Source organism: Myotis yumanensis, unplaced genomic scaffold (assembly GCF_028538775.1).
Source record: "Myotis yumanensis isolate MYYU_CA2020_CCGP unplaced genomic scaffold, mMyoYum1.0.hap1 SCAF_9, whole genome shotgun sequence".
In the NCBI taxonomy this organism is placed as follows: domain Eukaryota; kingdom Metazoa; phylum Chordata; class Mammalia; order Chiroptera; family Vespertilionidae; genus Myotis; species Myotis yumanensis.
This window is the reverse complement of record NW_027223760.1, coordinates 32,348,515-32,371,884: the sequence shown is the minus strand read 5'-3', so window position 1 is coordinate 32,371,884 and position 23,370 is coordinate 32,348,515. Positions and strand designations below refer to the sequence as shown.

General features: G+C 43.4%; 1 protein-coding gene across 3 annotated transcripts in view; it reads left to right on the top strand.

Moving 5' to 3' along the window:
- Window positions 1-23,370, top strand: part of DENND2A (DENN domain containing 2A) — a 103,670-nt gene that overhangs the window by 60,241 nt on the left and 20,059 nt on the right. For 2 of the 3 annotated variants that reach the window (XM_070424031.1, XM_070424030.1), the window contains exons 6-13: window positions 4,503-4,703; window positions 6,039-6,132; window positions 6,854-6,904; window positions 7,962-8,149; window positions 12,262-12,371; window positions 13,546-13,615; window positions 15,575-15,652; window positions 22,000-22,140. In XM_070424031.1, coding sequence (XP_070280132.1) covers window positions 4,503-4,703; window positions 6,039-6,132; window positions 6,854-6,904; window positions 7,962-8,149; window positions 12,262-12,371; window positions 13,546-13,615; window positions 15,575-15,652; window positions 22,000-22,140 — 933 coding nt within the window. The remainder of the gene's footprint in view (window positions 1-4,502; window positions 4,704-6,038; window positions 6,133-6,853; window positions 6,905-7,961; window positions 8,150-12,261; window positions 12,372-13,545; window positions 13,616-15,574; window positions 15,653-21,999; window positions 22,141-23,370) is intronic. The other variant, XM_070424032.1, reaches the window with a different exon arrangement.

Here is a 23,370-nt window from a genome sequence, read left to right as displayed (position 1 = left end):
GCTACACTAGGGTTTTCACCTATTTAGACTGTCCCAGTAGAAAAGGAAGGGTCATTTGGACAAACACGCTAGAAAGGAGCAGACGTGCAGCCAGAGGCAACGCTAATGCCTGCACACACAGTGCTAGGTCCTGAGAAGGGCTGTGCTCTTTTCCTGCTCTGTGAGACCCACCATCCCACACCTCCAACAGCACAGTGAACAAGGCAAGAACTGATGTTTATAATGAGGGAAACATAGGCTCATATGAGAAATTATTTTTTATGTATTGACACCTAGGGGGAAAATGTATCACTAACTAGCATTCTCTGGTTGCCTGCATAGGCCCCCCACACCAACACTCAGTCATAGCTACCGAGAGGCAGCATCTGACCAGAGGTGTTAGAGCCTGACTGCCTCCATTCAGAATTGCCTAGGCCTCTTTGTTAGCTGTGAGACTTTGGGCAAATGATCTCATCTTCATGTGTTAGTTTTTCATTGGTAAAATAGGAATAATAATAGCATACTCCTCTTTGGGGATTTATGAAGATTAATCAAGTTAATCATTGTAAGCCATTTAGACTAGTGCCTGTAACATAAGTACTATTTATATTTGCTAAATGCATAGAATAATGCCTTTAATATATATTCTTTTAAAAATAAGCTTATATTCAGGGGGGTGGGAAGAAAAAATTTGCTGACCCTTGCAAAGTCCAAGCTTTATACCCTCACTTTCCAAGGCCTTCCCCAGACAATTGAATGTCTTCACTATTGTACTGGTCTGTTTGCTCTTCCTCACCTCTATGTCTATTCTCAGATTGTGCTGCATACTTGATAATGCTTGGACAGCCCATCAAGTCCTCTTTTTATCAGCTAAGCAGCTACTGAAATTCCACTCCCTCATGAAAGCTCCCTGGACATCTGGGACTTTGGGGGAGTGCTTGGGGCACTCCAAGGCCCCTCCCTCTAGCAGTGTGACCACACACAGCCTCCACCAGGTCTTTTACACCCTTTAGAAAATTGTGACCGAGTTTTGATTCCTTTCTCTTTGTTTTCCTCTCAGACCTTTTCATAGGTCAGATGTTCTCTGAACAAACACTCCACAATCTAAATTTCTCATGAAAACAGATACCTGCTTTTTGCCAACAATTTGATACAAGATTCTAATGCAGTGAAAGAATTGGGGCCATTTCCTTGGATTTCATTGCTGATGCAATTTGGTCTTTAAGAAGGCTCACTATTGCCCTGGCCAATGTAGCTCAGTTGATTGAGCATCATCCTGTACACTGAAAGGTCGCAGGTTCGGTGCCCAGGCAGGGCACATACCCAGGTTGCGTGTTCAATCCTCGTTTAAAGTGCATACATGAGGCAACCAATTGATGTTTCTCTCTCACATCGATGTTTCTGTCTCTCCCTCTTCCTCCTTCTCTCTAAAACCAATGAAAACATATCCTCAAGTGAGGATTTTTTTTTAAAAAAAGGCTCATTATTATTTCTTGTTCTTGTGCTGCAGCATTATTAAGATGCCCATAGAGAGCAAACCCGGTGGCCTCTTGCTGTACTCAGAACTTGCAGTGCTCAGCAATTGATGCTCCCTGTAGGCCCATGATAAAACATTGCAGCAGGCCACTTAGAAAGGCTAGGAGCCTTTCTTCCTGGCGGCCTTTAAAAAGAAAAGGTCCTGAAGTTATTGTTACACACTATTTGAAATGAAACAAGAGTGGAGAAATGAATGGAATAAAATAAGCCTATTCTGTGGAGTTCAAGATATGATAAATGTGGGCTTATAAAATGATATTAAGAGAAAGGCTCATTCATTAATGAAATAGGGATAAGTTAGATGGGGAAGAATCAATTTAAACTAACATACAATAAAATTCATTACTGACAGATTACTGAATAAATTATGTTCAAAATAAATTAAGAACATATAGAAAAAAATGGAATTATTTATTAAATCTATAAAAAGATAATAGATTTTCTAGGTCAAGCATGTCAAACTCGAGGCCCGCGGGCAGCATGCGGCCCAGCCAATGTAACAGTATGTAAGAAATGTTTTAATAAAAATGTCATAACTTAATTTTTACAATATTCTATTATACATAATTATTAATAACGACTACAATGTTCGCTAATGACTGATTACTATAATCGTGTTGCATTCATTTCCCTTACGTGCCTTATGCACAGGCGCACCATTTCTCTCCACTAATACTAGCAGCGAATATTTTAGCATCCGATTGCCACATCATTAGTCTTGTACTGACTTGTTTGGTGTGTGTAACAGGAAATATTTCGCTTTCGGAGAACAAGAAAAATAGGTTTGTTTGGTTTTTTGTGTGTTTTTTAAAATATATTTTTATTGATTTCAGAGAGGAAGGGAGAGGGAGAGATAGAAGCATCAATGATGAGAGGGAATCATTGATTGGCTACCTCCTGCACGCCCCCTACTGGGGATCAAGCCAGCAACCCGGGCATGTGCCCTTGGCCAGAATTGAACCCGGGACCCTTCAAACCGCAGGTTGATGTTCTATCCACTGAGCCAAACCAGCTAGGGCAAGAGAAATAGGTTTATTTGTGTTATGCTTATTTGTGCAGTTATTCAGTGTCTGGTAAGTTAATGTTCAAGAAAAAATACTGATTTTTATTAAAATGTTCTATTATTTTATGTTAACGGTTACTCATTATTTCAGCATGTCTCTATCAAAATAAACCTATGTTTCTATGAAAATTGAAGCTTTTTTTTTTTTGCGGCCCGCATAAACTTAAACCTTGTTTACTTGGCCTGTGTTAGCCTTTGAGTTTGACATGCTTGTTCTAGGTAAAGATTAAATCTCTCACAAAGGAAAGGCTAAACAGATTTTCGTATATAAAAATGTTATGCGAGAGATTCCACATATCCAACATATAAATAAAAGTGCACTTGCAGCAAAATTGACAAATAGTTAATATCTGATCTATATAGAGAGCTCATTCAAATTAATAAGAAAAACACTGGGATTCCAAAAGAATATAAACTATATACTAAATAAAAATGCAGTTTGCATATGAAAGTATGAAAAAAGTCAGTGTCATAGAGAAAGAAAAAGAAATAACTTATACTGAGTGCCTGTTGTTTATTAGGCCCTTTGCTAGGTGTCTTATCTAATTTATTATTTTAAAAAAGAGACTTTGCAACTGTATTTATAGTCTCATAAAATGTGAGTCTTGGAAGTACCTTTAGAGAACATGTAGTCAAGTAGTTATTTTATTAGTATTTCTTATTTAGTGAATAGTTAATACATTGATGTGGTTCAGAATTTAAGGAGTATGAAAGTCCTCCTCTTCCTGGACCCTCTTTCTCTCCCCGAGAGAAACCACTGAATTGCTGTGATTCTTTGTAGAACTGTGCATATACCAGCAGAATAGCTCTGTAAAACACACATACAAAGCCCAGCACACTATACTGACTAGTCTACACTTTGCACTGTTCTTTTTATGCTTAACAATTTATACCAGAGATAACCTTCCATATCAGTACATTACGATTTTTTACACCTGCATTGTATTACACTGTATAGATCTACAATAATTTATTTGACCAGCCTCCACTGATAGACATTTAGGTTGTTTCCAGTATTTTATGTTTACACATCATAGCACATTATACAATAGACTTTGCACAGTATAACTTTCCTTGTACAATATAACTTTGTACAAGTATGAGCATATCAGTAGGGCAAATTTGCTGAAGCAGCCTATAGGACTGAATTCACACTTGTATAGGAATTGCTTGGTGAAGGGTATGTCAATTTGTGAATTTGTTGATACTGCTACATTGCCCTCCATAGAGTTGTAACAATTTCCAGTCACCCCAAGAGAATTAACAAAGTTTTTATCTTTGCTAATCTTTGACTGAAAAATAATTCCACAATGGCATTTTAATTTTCTTTTCTCTTATGAGTGACACTAAGAACGTTTTCATATATCTAAGAATCATTGTATTTTCTTTTCTATAAACTTCCCATTCTTTTGCCTATTTTTCTTTTGAATTGTTAATCTTCTCATTTATTTGTAGTGTGCATTAGAAAAATGAGCTCTGTGAGTTACCTAATTTTTTTGGTTGGCTTTTAACCTTAAAGCAACTCGTTTTTAGAAGTAAGACAATGAGGCCCAGAGACGTGGAATTCCTTATCTAGGAGGCAATCAGCTTGTCAGCGGCAAGTCAAAGCTAAGCTTAGGTGTTGTACTGTGTGTATACTGTGTATACCCTGTATACCGTCTATACTGTGTGCCTTGGGTTGTCAGAAAGCCTCATCTGTTAAGTAAGTGATTAAACCAAGTTAGTTCCCACCTGTCTAAAAAAGAGAATTAGATCTGCGTTATTATACCAATTTTCCATAATTGGATGATAAGTGTTAATAGACAAGTTCAACAGACCTGGGAACCTAGACCAGTTCCCCTTCTCAATCTCATGGTCTCTGGCATCACCAGTGATCGCCCAGTTCATCCCTTTAGTATTTATTTATCCTTCTTTCCCCTCACAGCAGTTATTGTCCAAACCTGCTTTTTTCCGGCAAAATTCAGACAGGAGGAACTTCAAACTGCTGGACACTAGGAAGCTGAGTCGGGATGGAATGGGGTCCCCTTCCAGAATCAGCCCCCCCTCCACTCCCAGCAGCCCCGACGACACTTTCTTTAACCTTGGAGACCTGCCAAATGGCAGGAAGAAGAGAAAGATACCCAAGGTAAGGCTTGCAGCAAACTTCGTCTTCAGATACGCACCCCACCTCCTGCAGAGGAGTCTGAGCAGAGGACAAGCCTGGGCCCTCTTCTGCCTGCTTTGTCACAGGCCAGGGGGACACCATGAAGCCAGCAGGATGGGATGTCTGGGCCTTTGTCATAATAATTCTTGTGGCCCTGTAGCCTTTCGCATCACCATCCTCCTCCCAGCTGTAACTACTCTTCTGATTCAGACAGTGTTCCAATGCCCAGCCTCCAAAGGCCACGTCTTCCTCTTTCATGGCCTCAAGCAGTAGAGCTCCTTCCTCCATGCCCTGTGCCAGTGTCAGCACCCACTGCAGAGACAGCACTGGTGGTCTGGTGCTCTGGCCTGTGGTTATGCCCTGAGGGATCCAAGAAAGGAGGATTTACTGTGACATTCCAAGGGTATGTTATCTTAGATGCAAAAAGACTATAGACATGCTTACTTAAGGTAAAGGCTGACCTTTCTCAAGGCCTGTAAGCCTAGGACATGACTGTTGCCATGACTTGCTTTTAGTTAGGAATTTTTATGTTCAGACTCTCCGATGTGGTTACTTTCAGTCTCTGAGTTTGTAAGGCCTCCATGCAGGCCTCCCCTGAGCTTTTCCAGTTTAGTATGCGACCCCTTTTTCATCCACATGTTTAATTTGCACCAGTTTATTTCCTCTTACTTTACTGCCTGAAATTAAAGTGAATTGCCACCGTTTAAACAGCACACAGGCACTGGGTCAAATAGCCTTTTGACAGGCCTAATCAAACCAGAGAAAAATCAGCATGTTTTACCATCACGTTACACAAAATGTTATAAAAACTTGAGCCATAGCATGGCATCACTCAGTGCTGAGGTGAGGACTCAGCATCCGTAATCCCTGCGCCCTTCCCATTCAGACATTCTTTGGCATGTTCCCATGAAAGGGGCCCTTCTAGGAGCTTTTTTATGCTTTCTCTTCCTTTTCTTGTTTTGTTTTGGGGGCAAAAGCTTTTTCCCAAGCCACAGTGATATTGGAATATTGAAAGGGGAGCAGCCATCACACCGTTAACCGATGAAATCATCCTCCCTGGTGTCTCAGCTGGAGGTGTTAGCATATTTAGACAACACCGCTCATACATCAGTGAGGATGGCAGCCTCCTTTAGTGTTCCTGACAGCCACGTTCCTGTCTGGCAGAAAAGACGCCAGTGGGCCAGTGGGACATGTCTCCTCCCTGCCCCTTTCCCTGGCCCTCCATCATTCTGGAAGAGAATGGGCAGTGAAGGGATCCCAGCTGCACATGGGGAGGAGGCTGCCAACACTGGCGTTTCTTCTCTTGGTGTCTGGCAGCTGGTGTTGCGAATCAATGCCATTTATGAGGCCCGAAGAGGAAAGAAACGAGTGAAGAGGCTGTCCCAGTCAACAGAGAGCAACTCAGGAAAAGGTAGGAGCATCCCCCAGAGGATCTGAAAACAGATTCTTCCTAGAAGTGGATTCCTGTTGCTTTGGGCTGGCCACCAAGAGAACAAGCTGGTGCTTTGTGGATATCTTCCTTGTCCCCAGGACGGTCCAACAGCCAGGAGCTCAGCTTGGTGGCATGTCCTCTGGTCCTCTCTCCCTGTCCTTCCATCCAGTGAGCCCAGGGCAGCATGCTCCAACCTCACTATGGGAGCAGTCCTACTTGCTTAGCATGCATAAAAGGGGCCAGTATCTTTTGCTGTATAATTTGATATAGGTAAAATCTAATCTAGGGCCGAATTAATTTGGAAATACATTTTGTTGGACAAAGACATAATTTGTCCATTACATTTAAATAGACAAAAGGAAAACAGTCCTTCTAAACTAGAAATCTTGGCTTTGTGCTATCACATATGAAAAGTTTCCTACAGCCCTAGCTGGTTTGGCTCAGTGGATAGAGTTTCAGCCTGCAGACTGAAGGATCCTGGGTTCAGTTCCGATCAAGGGCACATGCCTGGGTTGCAGGCTCAACCCCCAGTAGGGGGTGTGCAGGAAGCAGCTGATCAATGATTCTCTCTCATCATTGATGTTTCTATCTCTCTCTTCCTCTCCCTTCCTTTCTGAAATCAATAAAAATATTTTTTTTTAAAAGTTTCCTACATCAGAAAAACTTACATTTGCAACTTTCTTCCTTTTTTTCAATCTAGTGACAGATGAGAACAGTGAATCTGACAGTGACACCGAGGAGAAGCTGAAAGGTGAGAAGAGCAGTAGCCATGCCGGGACGGGGGGGTGTGGAGGGGCACAGGATGCTTGGGGGGGCGGTCAGTCCTCAGCATGACTAGGATGGGCCTGTTCCACTCCAGAGATGCAGGGTGGCTACACCTGCAGGGCCCCACTGTTCCCATGCCTTTCCATTATGTCATAGGTGTGTTTCACACCTGAGTGAAGTACACCACCTCTGGCCTAAGTCCCCGGACACCTGGGGCTTTGGCCCTATTGTTCAAATGTCTGTATGAGCTGGAGGAACTCACATAAGATCTCAGGGCCTCTAGCTCCCCATCTGTCATATGAAATCACTGAAATAATTAGTCCCTGTGGATCAAAATGTGGTGATTTAGGTCAGGCTTTGGTGAGTTTTCTGCAATTTCTCAGACCCCAGGTGGAAGTCAAAGAAAGCTGTAGCCCAGGGCTGTGTTGTAAGGCGATGGAGATCCGTCCACCCAGTGGCCCTGCCTCATTCACCTCTAACATTCTGCTGCTACACAGCCCACCTGGCATAAAGCAGGCTCGTTTCCATTGCACAGAATGGTGAAGGCGGATGGGAGTTCTTGGGTTAGTCAGGTCTCTCTTGGTTGAGTCACACGGGATGTTTACAAAGCTCCCAGCTCCAAAAGCTCTATGGTTTGGGTTTTGTCACATCCCACAATTGGAAAGATGAGGGAAATGAGGGAGGGGAGGAGTCAGTGTCTCCACCCCATCTGACAGAGGAATGCAAGGATTGCTCCCGGCCCAGCCCCAAGTCCAAACAGCAAATCCATGGTGGAGCAGAAGCCCAACATTCCAAGTTCCTGCACCCCAATTACCAATTAGCCTGGCGGCCTAGAGAGTGTTCTCCTCCCAGAATTTTGGCAAAGATCCCAAAGAAAGAATTTGTACTAATTTTTTAAATGTGGGAACACTTTTGGGATTAGAAAAGTACTTTGAGCTGGGAATTACATAACCTGTTGCAGCTCTGTGCAGTTGCACATTGGAAAATGGGTCATTTTCAGACTCTATCTCTCTCTCTCTCTCTCCCTCTCCCCTCCCCCCCAGCTCATAGCCGACGCCTGGTCAATGTGAAGTCCCGCCTGAAGCAGGCTCCAAGATACTCATCACTTGACCGAGAGCTTATCGAGTACCAGGAGAGGCAGCTCTTCGAGTACTTTGTAGTCGTGTCATTGCACAAGAAGCAGGCAGGGGCCTCCTACGTGCCAGAACTCACCCAGCAGTTCCCTCTGAAGGTACTGGGTGGGCCCGGCCTCTGTGGCCTGCCAGGCGACTGCAGAACTCATGGATTCAGGGAGGTGTGGGAGTCTGAGGATCATGTAGTGTCCAGAATCTCAACACTGGGTCCTAATTAGGGATGTCATGAAGAAACTTCTGCTGGAGAATTTGGGAGGTCACAGGAGGTGAGAGCCAAGGACTCAGCATGTGATCAAAAATACATCCTGAATTCCTGTGGTCTCTGTGCCAACTGTACCATCCTTCCTCCCCCCTCCCCCGTCTCCTTACCCAACCACATTTCCCAACATATTCTAGAAGCCTCTTTCCCATCCAGCCACACAGCTCTCCCTAAGGAGTGTCACATTTGTTGCCATGCTAATAAACATCTGTATATGTACCGTGCACCTCTGTATGTGCATACATACAGGAATCCTATTCTGTTCTAACAGGGTTCATGGCTATGAGTATTGGGCTCTACCCATGTATTAAATCATGGCACCTAAAATGAAATGGCCCTGAATAAAGCCTCAAATGGCGTGGCCAATACTATGTAATTATTCTTAGGCTTTGACAGCAGTATTAAAGAGTTTCCATCACATTCTAGTTCAATCCAACCAGAATTTACTGAAACCCTATTGCATTCAGCCCCAGAGGTTTCAAAGATGAGCAAAATGTGTTTTCTGTTCACACTGACAGGAGAGCACAAGATAAGCATACAGCCCAGCCAGCATGGCTCAGTGGTTGAGCGTCGATCTATGAATCAGGGTACATGCCTGGGTTGTGGGCTCGATCCCCAGTGTGGGGTGTGCCAAAGGCAGCCAATCAATGATTCTCTCTCATCATTGGTGTTTCTATCTCTTTCTCTCCCTCCCTTCCTTTCAGGAATCAATAAAAATATATTTTTTTTAAAAAGGTAAGCAGACAAAAGATTCAGGAGGTAGCATGTGACACTCTCCCTGTAGGGTTCATGCAGACCCAAGGCTGAGGGTGTTCAGGTGGAGAGGAGCCTGTGTCCTGGCCCCCTGAGGGCCTTCCTTTGCCATCACCGCCCAAGTGAGGCCTAGGGTCCAGCTGCCCCTCCCTTCCTTTCCTGGGTCAGCTTCCTTCTGTCCCACCGCAGTGGTTCAGCACTGCAATAGAGCCCTGTTCTTGGAGTTTAGGATGGAAACTCTACATATATGAAATGAGCCAAATTGGCACAGAGTCACCTTCATCCTGCTGACTTCTAGGGACAATCCCGTGAAAACCCCCATGCTATGGACATGCCTAGATTGGGGACGATGTCCCCTGGCTAAGAGAGGCTGCTGGTTATCACTGACTCACAATGCCATTGAGAACCACACATAGCGAGGGCCAAGGGAGGAAGGACTGTCCTGTCATCCTGTTTACTCCTTGGGGCCAAACACAGTGTTGTATATGGCAGTACTTAATCAGTGTTACAGGAATAAAGGCATTAGTTCATGAATTAGTTAAGAATTAATCACCGTCACTATTGAATGCTAGTTTCCAACCTGGAATCTCCAGACTGCTAGACATCCACATTGAAACTTTTTTGCCTGGAAAATTGCATAGTCACTGTTAAGAGATTAATCAGCAAATGTGTAAAGGAACAAGTGGCCCTGGCCAATGTGGCTCAGTTGGTTGGGTGTCAACCCATGCACCAAAATGTCACCGGTTCAATTCCTGGTTGGGGCACATGCCCAGGTTTCAGGCTCAATCCCCAGTAGGGGTTATGCAGGAGGCAGCCGAGCGATGTTTCCCTCTCACATCCATATTTATTTCTTTCTCTTCCCTTTCCCTTCCTCTCTCTCTAAAATCAATAAAAACGTATTTTAAACAGAAAAGAAAAAGTCACCTATAATCTCATTCCATAGAGATCAACACAGCATTTGTTGTGTTTTCTTCTAGTCTTTTTTCATATTATGATTTTCTGGCAAAACAGCGTGGGGCAAAAGTAGGTTTATAGTTGTTCATATAGAAAATAATACAGTAAATTACTAAAGAGTAATATAAGAATAAACTGTGTTTCATGTACACACAACTGAATAGTCTTTGTCCCATCCTGTACATGTATATTTTTTAATCATGTTTTGTAAACCACTGATTATTTATAAACATATTCAATACAAATTGAATATGTATTGGCTCAGTGGATAGAGCAATGGCCTGTGGACTGAAGGATCCGGGTTCAATTCCGGTCAAGGGCACATGCCTGGATTGCAAATTCTAAATCATCATTTTTAAAATTAGATAATGCTTCATTATGTGAGCACCCTAATCTAGTTAACAACCTCCTCCTGCTGGAAATATGTCTTGTGGCCAGTGTTTCTTTAAATGTATTTTTTATGTTATCGTGACCATTCCATACATGTATTTTGATGCCAGGCTACTTTATATCTACTTCCTTCACTCCGCTCACTCTATCAGAAGAACTGCTTCCTCTTTCTTTCTCCTTCTCTTTTTTTTTTTTAAATATATTTTATTGATTCTTTACAGAGAGGAAGGGAGAGAGATAGAGAGTCAGAAACATCGATGAGAGAGAAACATCGATCAGCTGCCTCCTGCACATCTCCCACCGGGGATGTGCCCGCAACCCAGGTACACGCCCTTGACCGGAATCGAACCCGGGACCCTTCAGTCCGCAGGCCGACACTCTATCCACTGAGCCAAACTGGTTTCGGCTCTCCTTCTCTTTTCTAACTCATTTTCCTGAGTTTTATGTCCCACTCCTATAGTCACCGTACTCAAGGTTTATACTTCATATTTGCATGCGAGGAATCATTGTCATGTTCCATAAGATGTTTGCTGTCATGCAGTTCTTTATGACAATTTACGGAGACTGGGATATTTTTTAGCCATCTGTGATACTGGCTGTATTTGTGAGAGGGATCTGTTTGTGCTACTCCCTGTAAATGTGCTTATGTGGCCCTAGCTGGCGTGGCTCAGTGATTAGGGCATTGGCCTGAGCAACAGAGGGTTGAGGGTTCAATTCCCAGTAAAGGGCATGTACCTGGGTTACAGGTTCAAACCCTGGCCCCAGTCCAGGCACATTTGGGGGGCAACCAATCCATGTGTCTCACATTGATGTTTCCTACCCTCCCTCCCTCCCTCCCCCACTTCCACTTTCTCTGGAAATCAATGGAAAAAAATATCCTTGGGTGAGGATTAACCAAACAAATAAATAATTAATTAAAATTTTAAAAAATTAGAAGCGCAGATTCCTGTTCATACACAAAATAAGCAAACTCGTGGCTTTAAATATAATCTCTAAGTCAGACTTTATTCATTTGTTCTGTTTTTAAATAAGATGATGCTCACCTAGTCTATGATGTCAGATAAATTGGAGAGAGAAAGACAAACTAGAGACTAAGATCATTTTTTAAAAATGTTTTTATTGATTTTAGAGAGAGAAGACAGGAGAGGGGGAGAGAGAAACATCAACTGGCTGCCTCCTGCATGCCCCTTGCTGGGAACAGAGTCTGCAACCTGGGCGTGTGTCCTGACCCAGAATCGAACCAGCGACCTTTTGGTGCATTGGACTCCGCTCAACCAACTAAGCTATATCAGGTTTACTCCTAGCTCAGTTGTGTGATCATGAACAGATGACTTAACATCTCAGGGCTTAATTTCTTATCTCTCAAAGAAGACTGTGAGGCTGAATGATATCTGTTTTCCTTCTGGCTTTGACATTCAAGGACTCTGACGTGAGTTGAATTCACTGTATGATATAATGTGACTGGATATATTCGCTGAGAAGTGTTGTTCACTTCTTTGCAGGACAGGCAGCTTTGTCTGGGCCCAGAGGTTTGAAGACTTGATTTGAGGCTCCTATTTGGAAGGGATTGCTATGACAGATTTTCCTTATTGATTAAAATAGTTATATTCCAGAATGGTAGGCATAGAAGACATTTCTCTAAAGCACACTGTTTTTCCTCCTGATTTCCCCCATAAGACCATTGTTAAAACTGGCCTGGGAGAAAATGGCCTCAGCAGAATGAGCTGGAAACCCTTCCAAGGAAGGGGATTCGAAGGTGGCGGTCATGACTGTGGGAAGGTTGAAGTTGTGGTCTGTCTCATTCTCCCATGCTATGGTTTATTCTCCAACCTTCTCTCACCCTTTTCCCTGCAGCTGGAAAGGTCTTTCAAGTTCATGAGAGAGGCTGAGGACCAGCTGAAGGCCATCCCCCAGTTCTGTTTCCCCGATGCCAAGGATTGGACTCCTGTCCAGCAGTTTACTAGGTAGGTGCTGGCATCTCCCCTCCCCACCCTCAAAGACTAAGACATGCCCTAGCCAGTTTGGCTCAGTGGATAGAGTGTTGGCCTGTGGACCAAAGGGTCCTGAGTTCAATTCCGGCCAAGGGCACGTGCCCCGGTTGCCAACTCAATGCCCGGTAGGGGGCCTGCAGGAGGCAGCCAATCAATGATTCTCTCTTATCATTGATGTTTCTATCTCTCTCACCCTCTTCCTTCCTCTCTGAAATCAATAAAAATATATATATTGTTTAAAAAGACTAATGCGAGAACTAAAGATGGGGTCATAGATGGCAGACCCCGTTAAGTCAGGCCTACCATTAAGCAATCTTTATGGGCCTGGGCTGAGGTTTCCCTCACCAGTGTTTTTAAAACTTTCCCGATGATAAGAATAACCTTGCTAAGTATGCAGGTTCCCAGGCTGCTCACTCGTTCTGCGCATTTGTTTACTTCATGAGCCTTTGTGAAGGGCAATAAGGTCATTCCTAGTCTAGGGAAACATTGCCCATCACCCATCCTGCCCAGGTCCACTGAGGCATTTCTTCAGTAGCCCTCCAGCTGTTAGTCAGACTGTGATTAGTTCACATTTCTGCTCTAGCCCATGTGGCTAGGTATAAAATTTTTATTATCAGATGTTCAGCAACTGACCAAACTCAGTAGGCTGTGTATCCTAAATGTTTGAGGGCTGCTGTGTTCCTCAAAGTTGACCCATCAGCCTCTAAGGACAGTCCAAGCCTGGAGGTACTCTGAACAGATGGTCCCCTGGAAATGCCACAGCCAGGGCAGTTCTGAGGGGGCCCAGAACTGTCCCACTCGTCAGCTTCTCCCTCACTGAGTCGCATCCCTAGACCAGTGCGTGCAACCTCACCCTCATGCTCATGGAAGGCAGTAGCCACAATCAGTGCTCAGTAAATGACTGTTTTGTGTCCTGGGATGGCTCAGGTGATAGAATTATATGAGATCTCAGAGTGAAAAAAAAAAAAAATCCTCTGAGGACACAGTGACACTGTAGAGCTCCCTGTCCCTGACAGACTCCAAAGCGAGAGGTGACCCGAGTCCCAGCCAGAGATGGACAGCCTCCTTCAGAATGTTTACAGCACTCACCGTGGTGTGTCTTTGTTTTGTTTTGCTTCATAATGTACTCTGGTTTTCCCCACCACAGTGAAACATTCTCATTTGTCTTAACTGGAGAAGACGGAGGCAGAAGGTTCGGTTACTGCCGAAGACTGCTGGTTAGTACATTTGCTTCTCAGTCAGCAAGAGTGCCGCACAGAGCCAGTGCTGGCTTCCTACGGTTTCACCATGTGCCACGAGAGAAGGGACAGGCGGTGTGGCAGGTTAACCAGGATGGTTAAGAATATGGAGGAAGAGCCCTAACCGGTTTGGCTCAGTGGATAAAGTGTTGGCCCGAGGACTAAAGGGTCCCGGGTTCATTTCTGGTCAAGGGCACATACCTTGGTTGCAGGCTCAATCCCCAGTATGGGGTGTGCAGGAGGTAGCTGATTGATGTTTCTCTCTCATCAATGTTTCTAACTCTCTATTCTTCTTCCTTCCTCTCTGTAAAATCAATAAAATACATTTTTTTTTAAAAAGAATATGGAGGAAGATTGGGGGCTTCAGCTGAATCTTACTGACAGACGGGAACAGTTGTTGCATTGGATGATGTCTCCTTTGGAAAGAAAATACTTTCTCTAATGTTTTCCCCACCAAGTAAAAGACTTTCTTTTCTTAAACCAAATGTTCTTTCTAATAAAACATGCTAAACAGACCTGGGTACCTTAGTGAGAACATTCATAATGGGGCTAAGAACAGAAAAGGGTTGGTTTAATTGTTCATGATGCAAATAATTGATCAAGTGTCTCCTTTAAAGCCTTTAAAAGTCATAAACTATCCCAATATACTGACTGTGCTAAAACATTTGAAAACTTGTCCTCTGAGGCCCATTCCTTTGAAAATCTTTAGTAGTGACACATCATTTTCTACTGGGAATGATTTTAGTCTTAGAAATAGGCTAATATAATTTAGAGTCAAGAATAATGCATGGCCGTGGCCTGTGTGGCTCAGTTGGTTGAGCACCATCCCATGCACCAAAAAGTTATGGGTTCAATTCCCGATCAAAGCACATGCCCAAGTTATGGGTTCAATCCCCAGTAGGATGCGTGTAGGAGACAACCAATCGATGTTTCTCTCTCACATCAATGTTTCTCTCATTCCCTTTCACTTCTCTCTTTAAAATCAATAAAAATCTATTCAAATAAAAAAAGAATAATGTACCCTAGCCAGTTTTGCTCAGTGGATAGAGCGTTGGCCTATAGATTGAAGGGTCCTGGGTTCGATTCCGGTCAAGGGCACATGCCTGGGTTTCAGGCTGGATCCCCAGTAGGAGGCGTGCAGAAGGCAGCTGATCAATGATTCTCTCTCATCATTGATGTTTCTATCTCTCCCTCTCTGAAATCAATAAAAATATATTTTAAAAAAGAATAATGCATGGCCCTGGCCGGTGTGGCTCAGTTGGTTGGGCATTGTCCCATGCAACAAAAGTCACTAGTTCAATTCCTGGTCAGGCACATGGCCAGGTTAGTGGAGGGCGTGCAGGAGGCAGCCGATTGACATTTCTCTCTCTCTCTCTCTCTCTTCCTCTCTCTCTCTCTCTCTCTTTCTATCTCTCTCTTCCTTCCTCTCCCTCTAAAATCAATAAAAGCATTCTTAAAATAAAAAAGAGTAATGCATGGCACATAGTAGCTCTTCAGTAAGTATCTGTTGAATTAATTACTGATTAAAAAGTATGGATAATCCTTGAAAAAGTTAAGTAGGATCATAATTTTTGTTGATAAAATTAAAGTATTGAGATTGATTTTGTTTTTTGTTGAAAATTAGCTTAAAAGTCAGTTTCCAAAAAGGATTTTCAGAAATTATTTCTCCTTTGGAATTATCAATATAATAAACATATAGTTTATTTAAAAGTTTATTATAATAAACATGTAGTTCCTTACAAAGAACTATAGTGATTTGGGTAAACAAATTATGATTACATACATAGGTCATGTTGAGCACCTACTGTGTTCACAACAGTTGTCCGAAGGTATGGTGCATGAAAACATCAGACAAACGATAGCACTCAGAAATCTTTGGGTTCTTTCCTTCCCTGAAGTTGGTAGCACTCATGATTTCCTGTATTTCTCTCCAAAAAGCCTGGTGGCAAAGGGAAGCGTCTTCCTGAAGTTTACTGCATCGTGAGCCGCCTGGGATGCTTCAGCCTCTTTTCAAAGGTGAGGAATTGGGCCTCAGAGAAAGGAGGCAGGGCCCAGAAGGACACAGGAAACCCCCAACTTCCGGTACTTTTATAATCTAACTCTCCACTCTCCCTTCCCACTTCCTCCTCCTCCCCTCACAGTGGCCTCTAGTCTCTTATCATTGCATCAGGAAATAACAGTTGATGAAGGTCAGGGCTCAGAAACTGGGGAACGAGAGAGAATCAAAGTAATTGTAGCTAAGGATGGGAGGGGCAGAGGATCTTCCCAAAATTTCCCATGTTTTATTTTTTTTCTTCTAAGCATTATCTTTGGTCATATTTGCTTTTGCTGGACAAAAACCCACTATGATGCATGTATGTATGTATATGTGTCAATGTACATATGTGTATATGTGCTATGTGTATATGATTTGTTATTGTAATAATGCCCTAAGTCTATTGAAATCTTTTTTTTTTTAATATATTTTAATGATTTTTTACAGAGAGGAAGGGAGAGGGATAGAGAGTTAGACACATCGATGAGAGAGAAACATCGATCAGCTGCCTCCTGCACACTCCCCACCGGGAATGTGCCCACAACCAAGGTACATGCCCCTGACCGGAATCGAACCTGGGACCTTTCAGTCCACAGGCCGACGCTCTATCCACTGAGCCAAACCGGTTACGGCAAGTCTATTGAAATCTTAATATAATTTGTTCTTCTGCTAATATACCAAGATACAGGAATTGCCATATTGAGTTGGCCCATCCGCCGCAGTATTTTAAATTGGTGTATAAGGGATTATTATGCTATATCATGCTAATGTCAAAAGTCAGATATAGCTAAGTTTCCTATATTAACTGGAGATACTCATAAGTTTATATAAAATCCTTCAGCATTTATTTCAGTCTGAGCTTTCTTTTGGAGAATTGAAGTCTTACATCTACTGTCCATGGGTGTGAGGCAGCATTTCCTAAAAAGCATTCCAAAACAAAAGTCTGCCTCCTGCCCCACCTCCACCAACCTCAGAGGAAGCCTGAATTATGCTGATAGAGTGTGACCTCTTGCCAGATAGAACTTACACTCTATGCAAGTATGTTTGAAATAATTAGTAGTATCCGTGTAATCTGAGACATGCCCTTGCCTCCACTCCACTGGTGGTAATCATTCTATATTAAAGTTGGTCATTTATAAATTGCTGCTCCTGCAAGTCTTCGGCATGGGTTTAAAGGCAGAGATAAGGCTGTAGGTCACAGCGTTTGTTATTGTGAGAATACTTATGTGAAAGCTGGAAGTAGCCCTGGTCGGATAGCTCAGTTGGTCGGCCCGTCATCCCTATGTACCAGGGTTGCAAGTTCAATACCCAGTCAGGATACATGCAGGAATCAACTAATGAATGCATCAGTAAGTGGAACGACAGGTAGATGTTTCTCTCTCTCCTTTCCTGCTCCTCCCAAAGAAAAGAAAGCTGGGGGCGGGGGGGGGGGGGGGGGGGGGGCGGGGCGGGGGGCGGGGTGTGGCAATGAGTGGATAAGGACACATATGTAATACCTTAATCAATAAAGAAAAAAAATTTTTTTAATAAAAAAAGAAAAAAAGCTGGAAGTAAAACAGCTCATGTGAGTTAGCTTCCAAAGACAGCTTTGGAATTCACATGAGCTTCGTTGCTATGTCCTGTGCAGGGGATGTGGAGCAAGTAAACATGCCATCATGCCTGCGTGAGGCACAATCCTGGGATTTCACGTCAGTTTTGTGATCAGGGATATTTTAAGAATGTAGTGTCATGACTTGCCAAAGACGGTACAGCAAATACTCAGGGTAGAATTAGAAACAGAGCTTTGGCAAACTGATCCCTAGAACTCAAGCTATTTTCAGGTGAGGGACAAGGATGACAAAAATGGCAAATTTGTTCTTTTGTCCAGATAGAAATCATGGATAAGAACTGCTCTTAGAATCTCTGAAGAAGGTTTATCATTAAATATTGTCACAATAATGCTGTATAGCAAACCACAGTGGCTGAAAGCAACAATCATTTATTCTCACAGACATGCAGGTCAGGGCTTGGCTCTGCTGATCTCCACTGGGCTCCCTCATGTGCTAGGAGTAGGCGGGGGTTGGCTGATCTGGGCTGGCAGATCTGCTTTAGGCTGCACGTCCAGTTGGGTCTGGGCCACATGTCTGTCATCCTCTTTAGACAGAGAGCTGGCCCACGTCTGCTCTTCTTACGGCTATAGCAGAGGCACAAGCAGGCAAGCAAAAACTCAAAGGCAGGCCTCCAAAGGCCTCCAAAGGCCTGGGCCGAGCACTGGCACTCTCATTCCACTGGCCCTGTGCTCCCCAACCATTTTTCATTATTGTTCCCCTGAGCAGCCTTTTAATATATTTTTCCCCTGACTTGTCTCCCCCTCCCTATGAAATTCTTCAACAATTTTTGCCATATTATTTTCTTTTTATTGTGCTAAATATATATAATATAAAACTTACCATTCTAACCATTTTGAAGTGTACAGTTAATTGACATTATGTTCATTCACACTGTTGTGCAATCACCACCACCATCTATCTCCAGAACCTTTTCATCTTCCCAAACTAAAACTCTGTACCCATTAACCACTAACTCCCCATTCCCTCCCACCCCCATCCACCAGCCCCTGGCAACCACCATTCTACTTTCTGTCCCTGTTAATTTGACTACTCCAACATCGCATGTCAGTGGAATCATACACTATTTATCCTTTTGTCACTGGCTTATTTCACTTAGCGCATGCCCTCAAGGTTCATCCATCTTAGAACCTGGGTGAGAATTTCTTAACTTTTTAAGTCGGAACAGTATGTATACACCACATTTTGTTTATCCATTTATCAGCTGATGGACATTCGGGTTGTTTCCACCTTTTAGCTCTTTATTATGGATTATGCTGCTATGAACACGACTATACAAATATCTGTTTGAGTCTCTGCCTTCAATTTTTTCAGATTTGTACCCAGAAGTGGAATTTTTGGATCATAGGATAATTCTATGTTTAATTTTTTAAGGAACTACCATATTATCTTTTTAACTTTAATAACAAATTTTATTTATATCCAAAATACTATCATTTCAACATGATATCAACATGAAGTCATTGATATTTTACATTATTTATTTTGTATTTTGAGATCCACTGATTATTTTACACTTACAACACATCTCAATTCAGACTAGCCATATATCAAGGGTTGAATAGGTACATGTGATATTCTTTTTTTTTTTTTTCTTTTTTTTTTTTTTAAATCTTTATTGTTCAGATTATTACATTTGTTCCTCTTTTTTCCCCCCATAACTCCCCTCCTTCCAGCTCCCACCCCACCCTCCACCCTCACTCCCCACCCGCTGAGTTCATCCATAGGTGCATGATTTTTGTCCAGTCACTTCCCGCATCTCCCACACCCCTTTTCCCCTAAGAATAGTCAGTCCATTCCCTTTCTATGTCCCTGATTCATTATAATCACCAGTTCATTCTGTACATCAGGTTATTTATTCACTTGATTCTTAGATTCATTTGTTGATAGATGCATATTTGTTGTTCCTAATTTGTATCTTTACCTTTTTCTTCTTCTTCCTCTTCTTAAAGGATACCTTTCAGCATTTCATATAATACTGGTTTGGCGGTGATGAACTCCTTTAGTTTTTCCTTATCTGTGAAGCTCTTTATCTGACCTTCAATTCTGAATGATAGCTTTGCTGGATAAAGTAATCTTGGTTGTAGGTTCTTGGTATTCAGCACTTTGAAAATTTCTTGCCATTCCCTTCTGGCCTGCAAAGTTTCTGTTGAGAAATCAGCTGACAGTCGTATGGGTATTCCCTTGTAGGTAATTGAGCCTCTTTCTCTTGCTGCTTTTAAGATTTTCTCTTTGTCTTTTGCTCTTGGCATTTTAATGATGATGTGTCTTGGTGTGGTCCTCTTTGGATTCCTTTTGTTTGGGGTTCTCTGCGCTTCTTGGACCTGTAAGTCCATTTCTTTCTCCAGGTGGGGGAAGTTTTCTGCCATTATTTCTTGAAATAGGTTTTCAATATCTTGCTGTCTCTCATCTTCTGGCACTCCAATAATTCTGATATTAGACCGCTTAAAGCTGTCCCAGAGGCTCCTTACACTATCTTCACACTTTCGGATTCTTTTTTCATTTTGCTTTTCCAATTGGGTGTTTTTTGTCGAATCTTTGGTTTGATTCTTGTGCTCCTCTGGTCTGCTATTGGGTATAATATTCTTTATTTCAGTCCGTGTATGCTTACTTTCTAATTTCTTTATCGTAGCATCGAGGGTCTCATTAGTTTTCGTGAGGCTCTGCACAAATTTATGGCAAGCCCTCAAAATTGCGATTCTTAGCTCCATATCTTCCATTTCTGTCATGTTTTTTTGTCTCCGCATCTTATATGCTTTCTTGGTGCCCCCCCTTGTGGTCTCTGTGCGCAGTCTTGTTCTAGCCAAGCCTTAATTGTTGTAGTTAACACTAGAGGGATTTGACCACCAGGCCGACTGGCTGTAGGAATCAGCTGTGGAAAACGTCTGTCTTCTGGGGAGGCGTTATTCCAGCCTTTGCCTGAGGCGGTTGGCAAATGGTTGTGCGCAGGGCCTAGGCGGGGCGGGCTCAACGGGGCGGGGGGAGGGAGCAGCTATGGCCGCTCTCAGTCCGTCCCCAGGGGCTCTGCCTCTCTGTCCCAACAACCGCTGCAAACCTCGGAGGGGCCGTAGCCAGACAGTCCCGCTTCTCCCGTTTGAGTCTGGGTCCCTAGAGACTCGCCCGGATCTGTAGCCCAGAGTCTGAGACTCGCTCCTGATTGAAAACGACAATCGTGCCCTCAGCCGCCAGCCCGCTTTGCGCGCGCACCCTCACCACCGCACCGCCGTACCTTTAAATTTTCCACACTGCGCCTCCGCTGAGCGTCGGAATGCTGTTGTTTTTGCTTCTAGTTGAAGAGACTCTCCTCAGCCAGCCTTCCCGTGGTTCTGGTTGATGTCCGCTCCGACTTTTAGTTGTATTTTTGAAGTGGTTGTCCACGGCGGCAGTCTCCGGTGTTTACCTATGCCGCCATCTTCCCGGTCTCCTCCAACTCAGGTGATTTCTTATCTGGTCATACATACAACCTCTCTTTTTAAAGATGAGGACGCTGTGGTCAGAATGGACAAAGGACTTGACTGGGATCTCACTACCTGGGATCTGCCTTCCCCGGTGTCCTGCATTTCCACGTGTTTACCAACCTGGAACCTCTCTGAACTCCACTCTTTTAGGGTTTTATGGAGTCTTCATTAACACAGACATGGTTGATTCGTGATATTCTTATAAATGGCTTATTTTCCCAATTTTTTTATAGTTTTATTAAGGTATAATTGAAGTATGAGGTTTTGGGGTTTTTTTTTAAGTTATTATTGAATTTATTGGAGTGACATTGGTTAATAAAATTATATAGGTTTTAGGAGTACAGTTGTATAATATGTCATCTGTATATTGTATAGATATACAGTCAGGTCTCTTTTCACCACTATTTATCCCCCCCTTTACCCTCACCTACCTTTCCCCACCCCCATAAATGGCATTTAAATTGAAATAGATTGTGAAGCGTCTTGCATTTGAAGTTTTATAGTAACAATTTTATTGCGATACAACTCACCATATAATTCACCCATTTAAAATATACACTTCAGAGCCCACAGGGGCGCAGGTTCTGGGGAGTACCATCCTGGAAAAAAATAAAAAATAAAAAATAAAAAAATAAAATAAAGTAAAATATACACTTCAAAAAAAAATAAGTAAAATAAAATATACACTTCAGTGGCTTTTAGCATATTTGTATATTATTCCCACTGAGAATGCCCAAAAACTCACATGGTCTAACCCAAAATTAAGGGGGGCTGGAACTATACTTCGCCCCTTTAGTGGGAGGAACTACAAAGTCACATGGAAGCCAGACCAGTGTGGCTCAGTGGTTGAGCGCTCAACCCATGAATCAGGAGGTCACTAGTTCAGTTACTGGGTTGCGGGTTCGATCCCTAGTATGGGGCATGCAGGAAGTAGCTGGTCAATGATGTTTCTCTCTGATCAGTGTTCCTATCTCTCTATCCTTTCCCTACCCCTCTCTCTAAAATATTGATAAAAACGTCTTTAAAAAAAAAAAAAGACAACCTGTTTAAAAACAAAAGTCACATGGCAAAGAGAGTAATGACAGAGCGGGGAGAATTGGGGTAATAACACATAGGGTAAAAGAGACTGTAAGCTTGGTCTGATGAGGACAGCAGGGCTTCCCATGATTCTTCAGTCTACATGGCAGGCCCACTGCATCTGGAACAGGCAACACCTTGGTGCCCTGGCTCAGGATGGCTGAGCTGCTTTTCTGACCCTTGCAGATCTTGGATGAGGTGGAAAAACGCCGAGGCATCTCTCCTGCCCTGGTACAGCCCCTCATGAGGAGTGTCATGGAAGCCCCTTTCCCAGCCTTGGGCAAAACCATCATTGTCAAGAACTTCCTGCCAGGAACGGGAACTGAGGTGAGTGGTCAGATTCCTTTCCTCTCCTGGGGGAGAGAGTGGCCCAGACAGCCAAGTCCGAGTGCTCTGAGGGGCTGGCCTTTGGTGGGCTGTCACGTTCGGTGGTGTCCTCTTGCCCCTCGGGTGTCATCAGTCCAGTGCATCCAGCCCAGAATTCCGGCCCAGAGAGCAACCCCCAGGACTGCGCCATGGCAGCACATGTGTTTCTGTGCATGATGTTGGCCTTCCAGGTTAGGGACCTGCACGAACATTCTTGGTTTCTCAGTATAGCTCATTGCATTCTTTACTTTTTTTTTTTTTTTTTTTTGTATTTTTATTGATTTTCAGAAAGGAAGGAAGAGGGAGAGAGGGAGAGAAACATCAATGATGAGAGTGAATCATTGGCTGCCTCCTGCATGCCCCCTACTGGGGATTGAGCCTGCAACCTGGACATGTGCCCTGACCGGGAATTGAACCCTGATCTCCTGATTCATAGGTCAATGCTCAACCACTGAGCCACGCCAGCCAGGCCCATTGCATTCTTGAATTGTATATGAACCTGTTCATGTTTTTAGTCTGCATCACCTCTGTAACTTGATTATGTAAAACATTACTTTTAGGGAAGACAAGCTCAGGGACTACTCTTTATTCATCTTAGACTCTGAGAGCGCTCCTGTCCTTGCTGGGCCAGCATTTGATGCAGGAGCTGGTTTTCATTCTTCCCATTCCCCTTATGTGGCTCTGGTACCTCAGGAGGCATATCTGTCTCAGACTTGGGTCTCTAGATCCAAAGTCCCTGGCAGAACAAGTCACCTGTGGAGCCAGGGCGGAGGCGCGGAGGGGGAGGATGGGTCTGGGACATTCTGGAACAACCCAATTTCCCAGCATAGAGCAGAGCAGTCCCCTGTGGCTGGAGAAACATCCCACACCAGATGCAGGCGGCTTGGCCTTGGGGATGTTAGCACTAGTGAGCCCACTGCATGGACAGCCCTGAGCAGGCACTGTGCTGAGAGTGAAAACCAGTCTGTGCTCTGTGAAGGAGCCAGCTCCTTACAGAGAAAAAACATACACATGAGTAGTGACCACGATGAGTTCAGGAACATAACAGCAAATACGGAATGAGAAGACACACACTCAACGTAAGCGCTGAAAGGCTCCACATCAGGGGGTTGGGATGGGGTTGGTCCTTTAAGAAAGTCCTTCTAGAGGAGGTGAGTCTAGAAAGTGCTGCTCGGACCTGCTGGTCCTTCT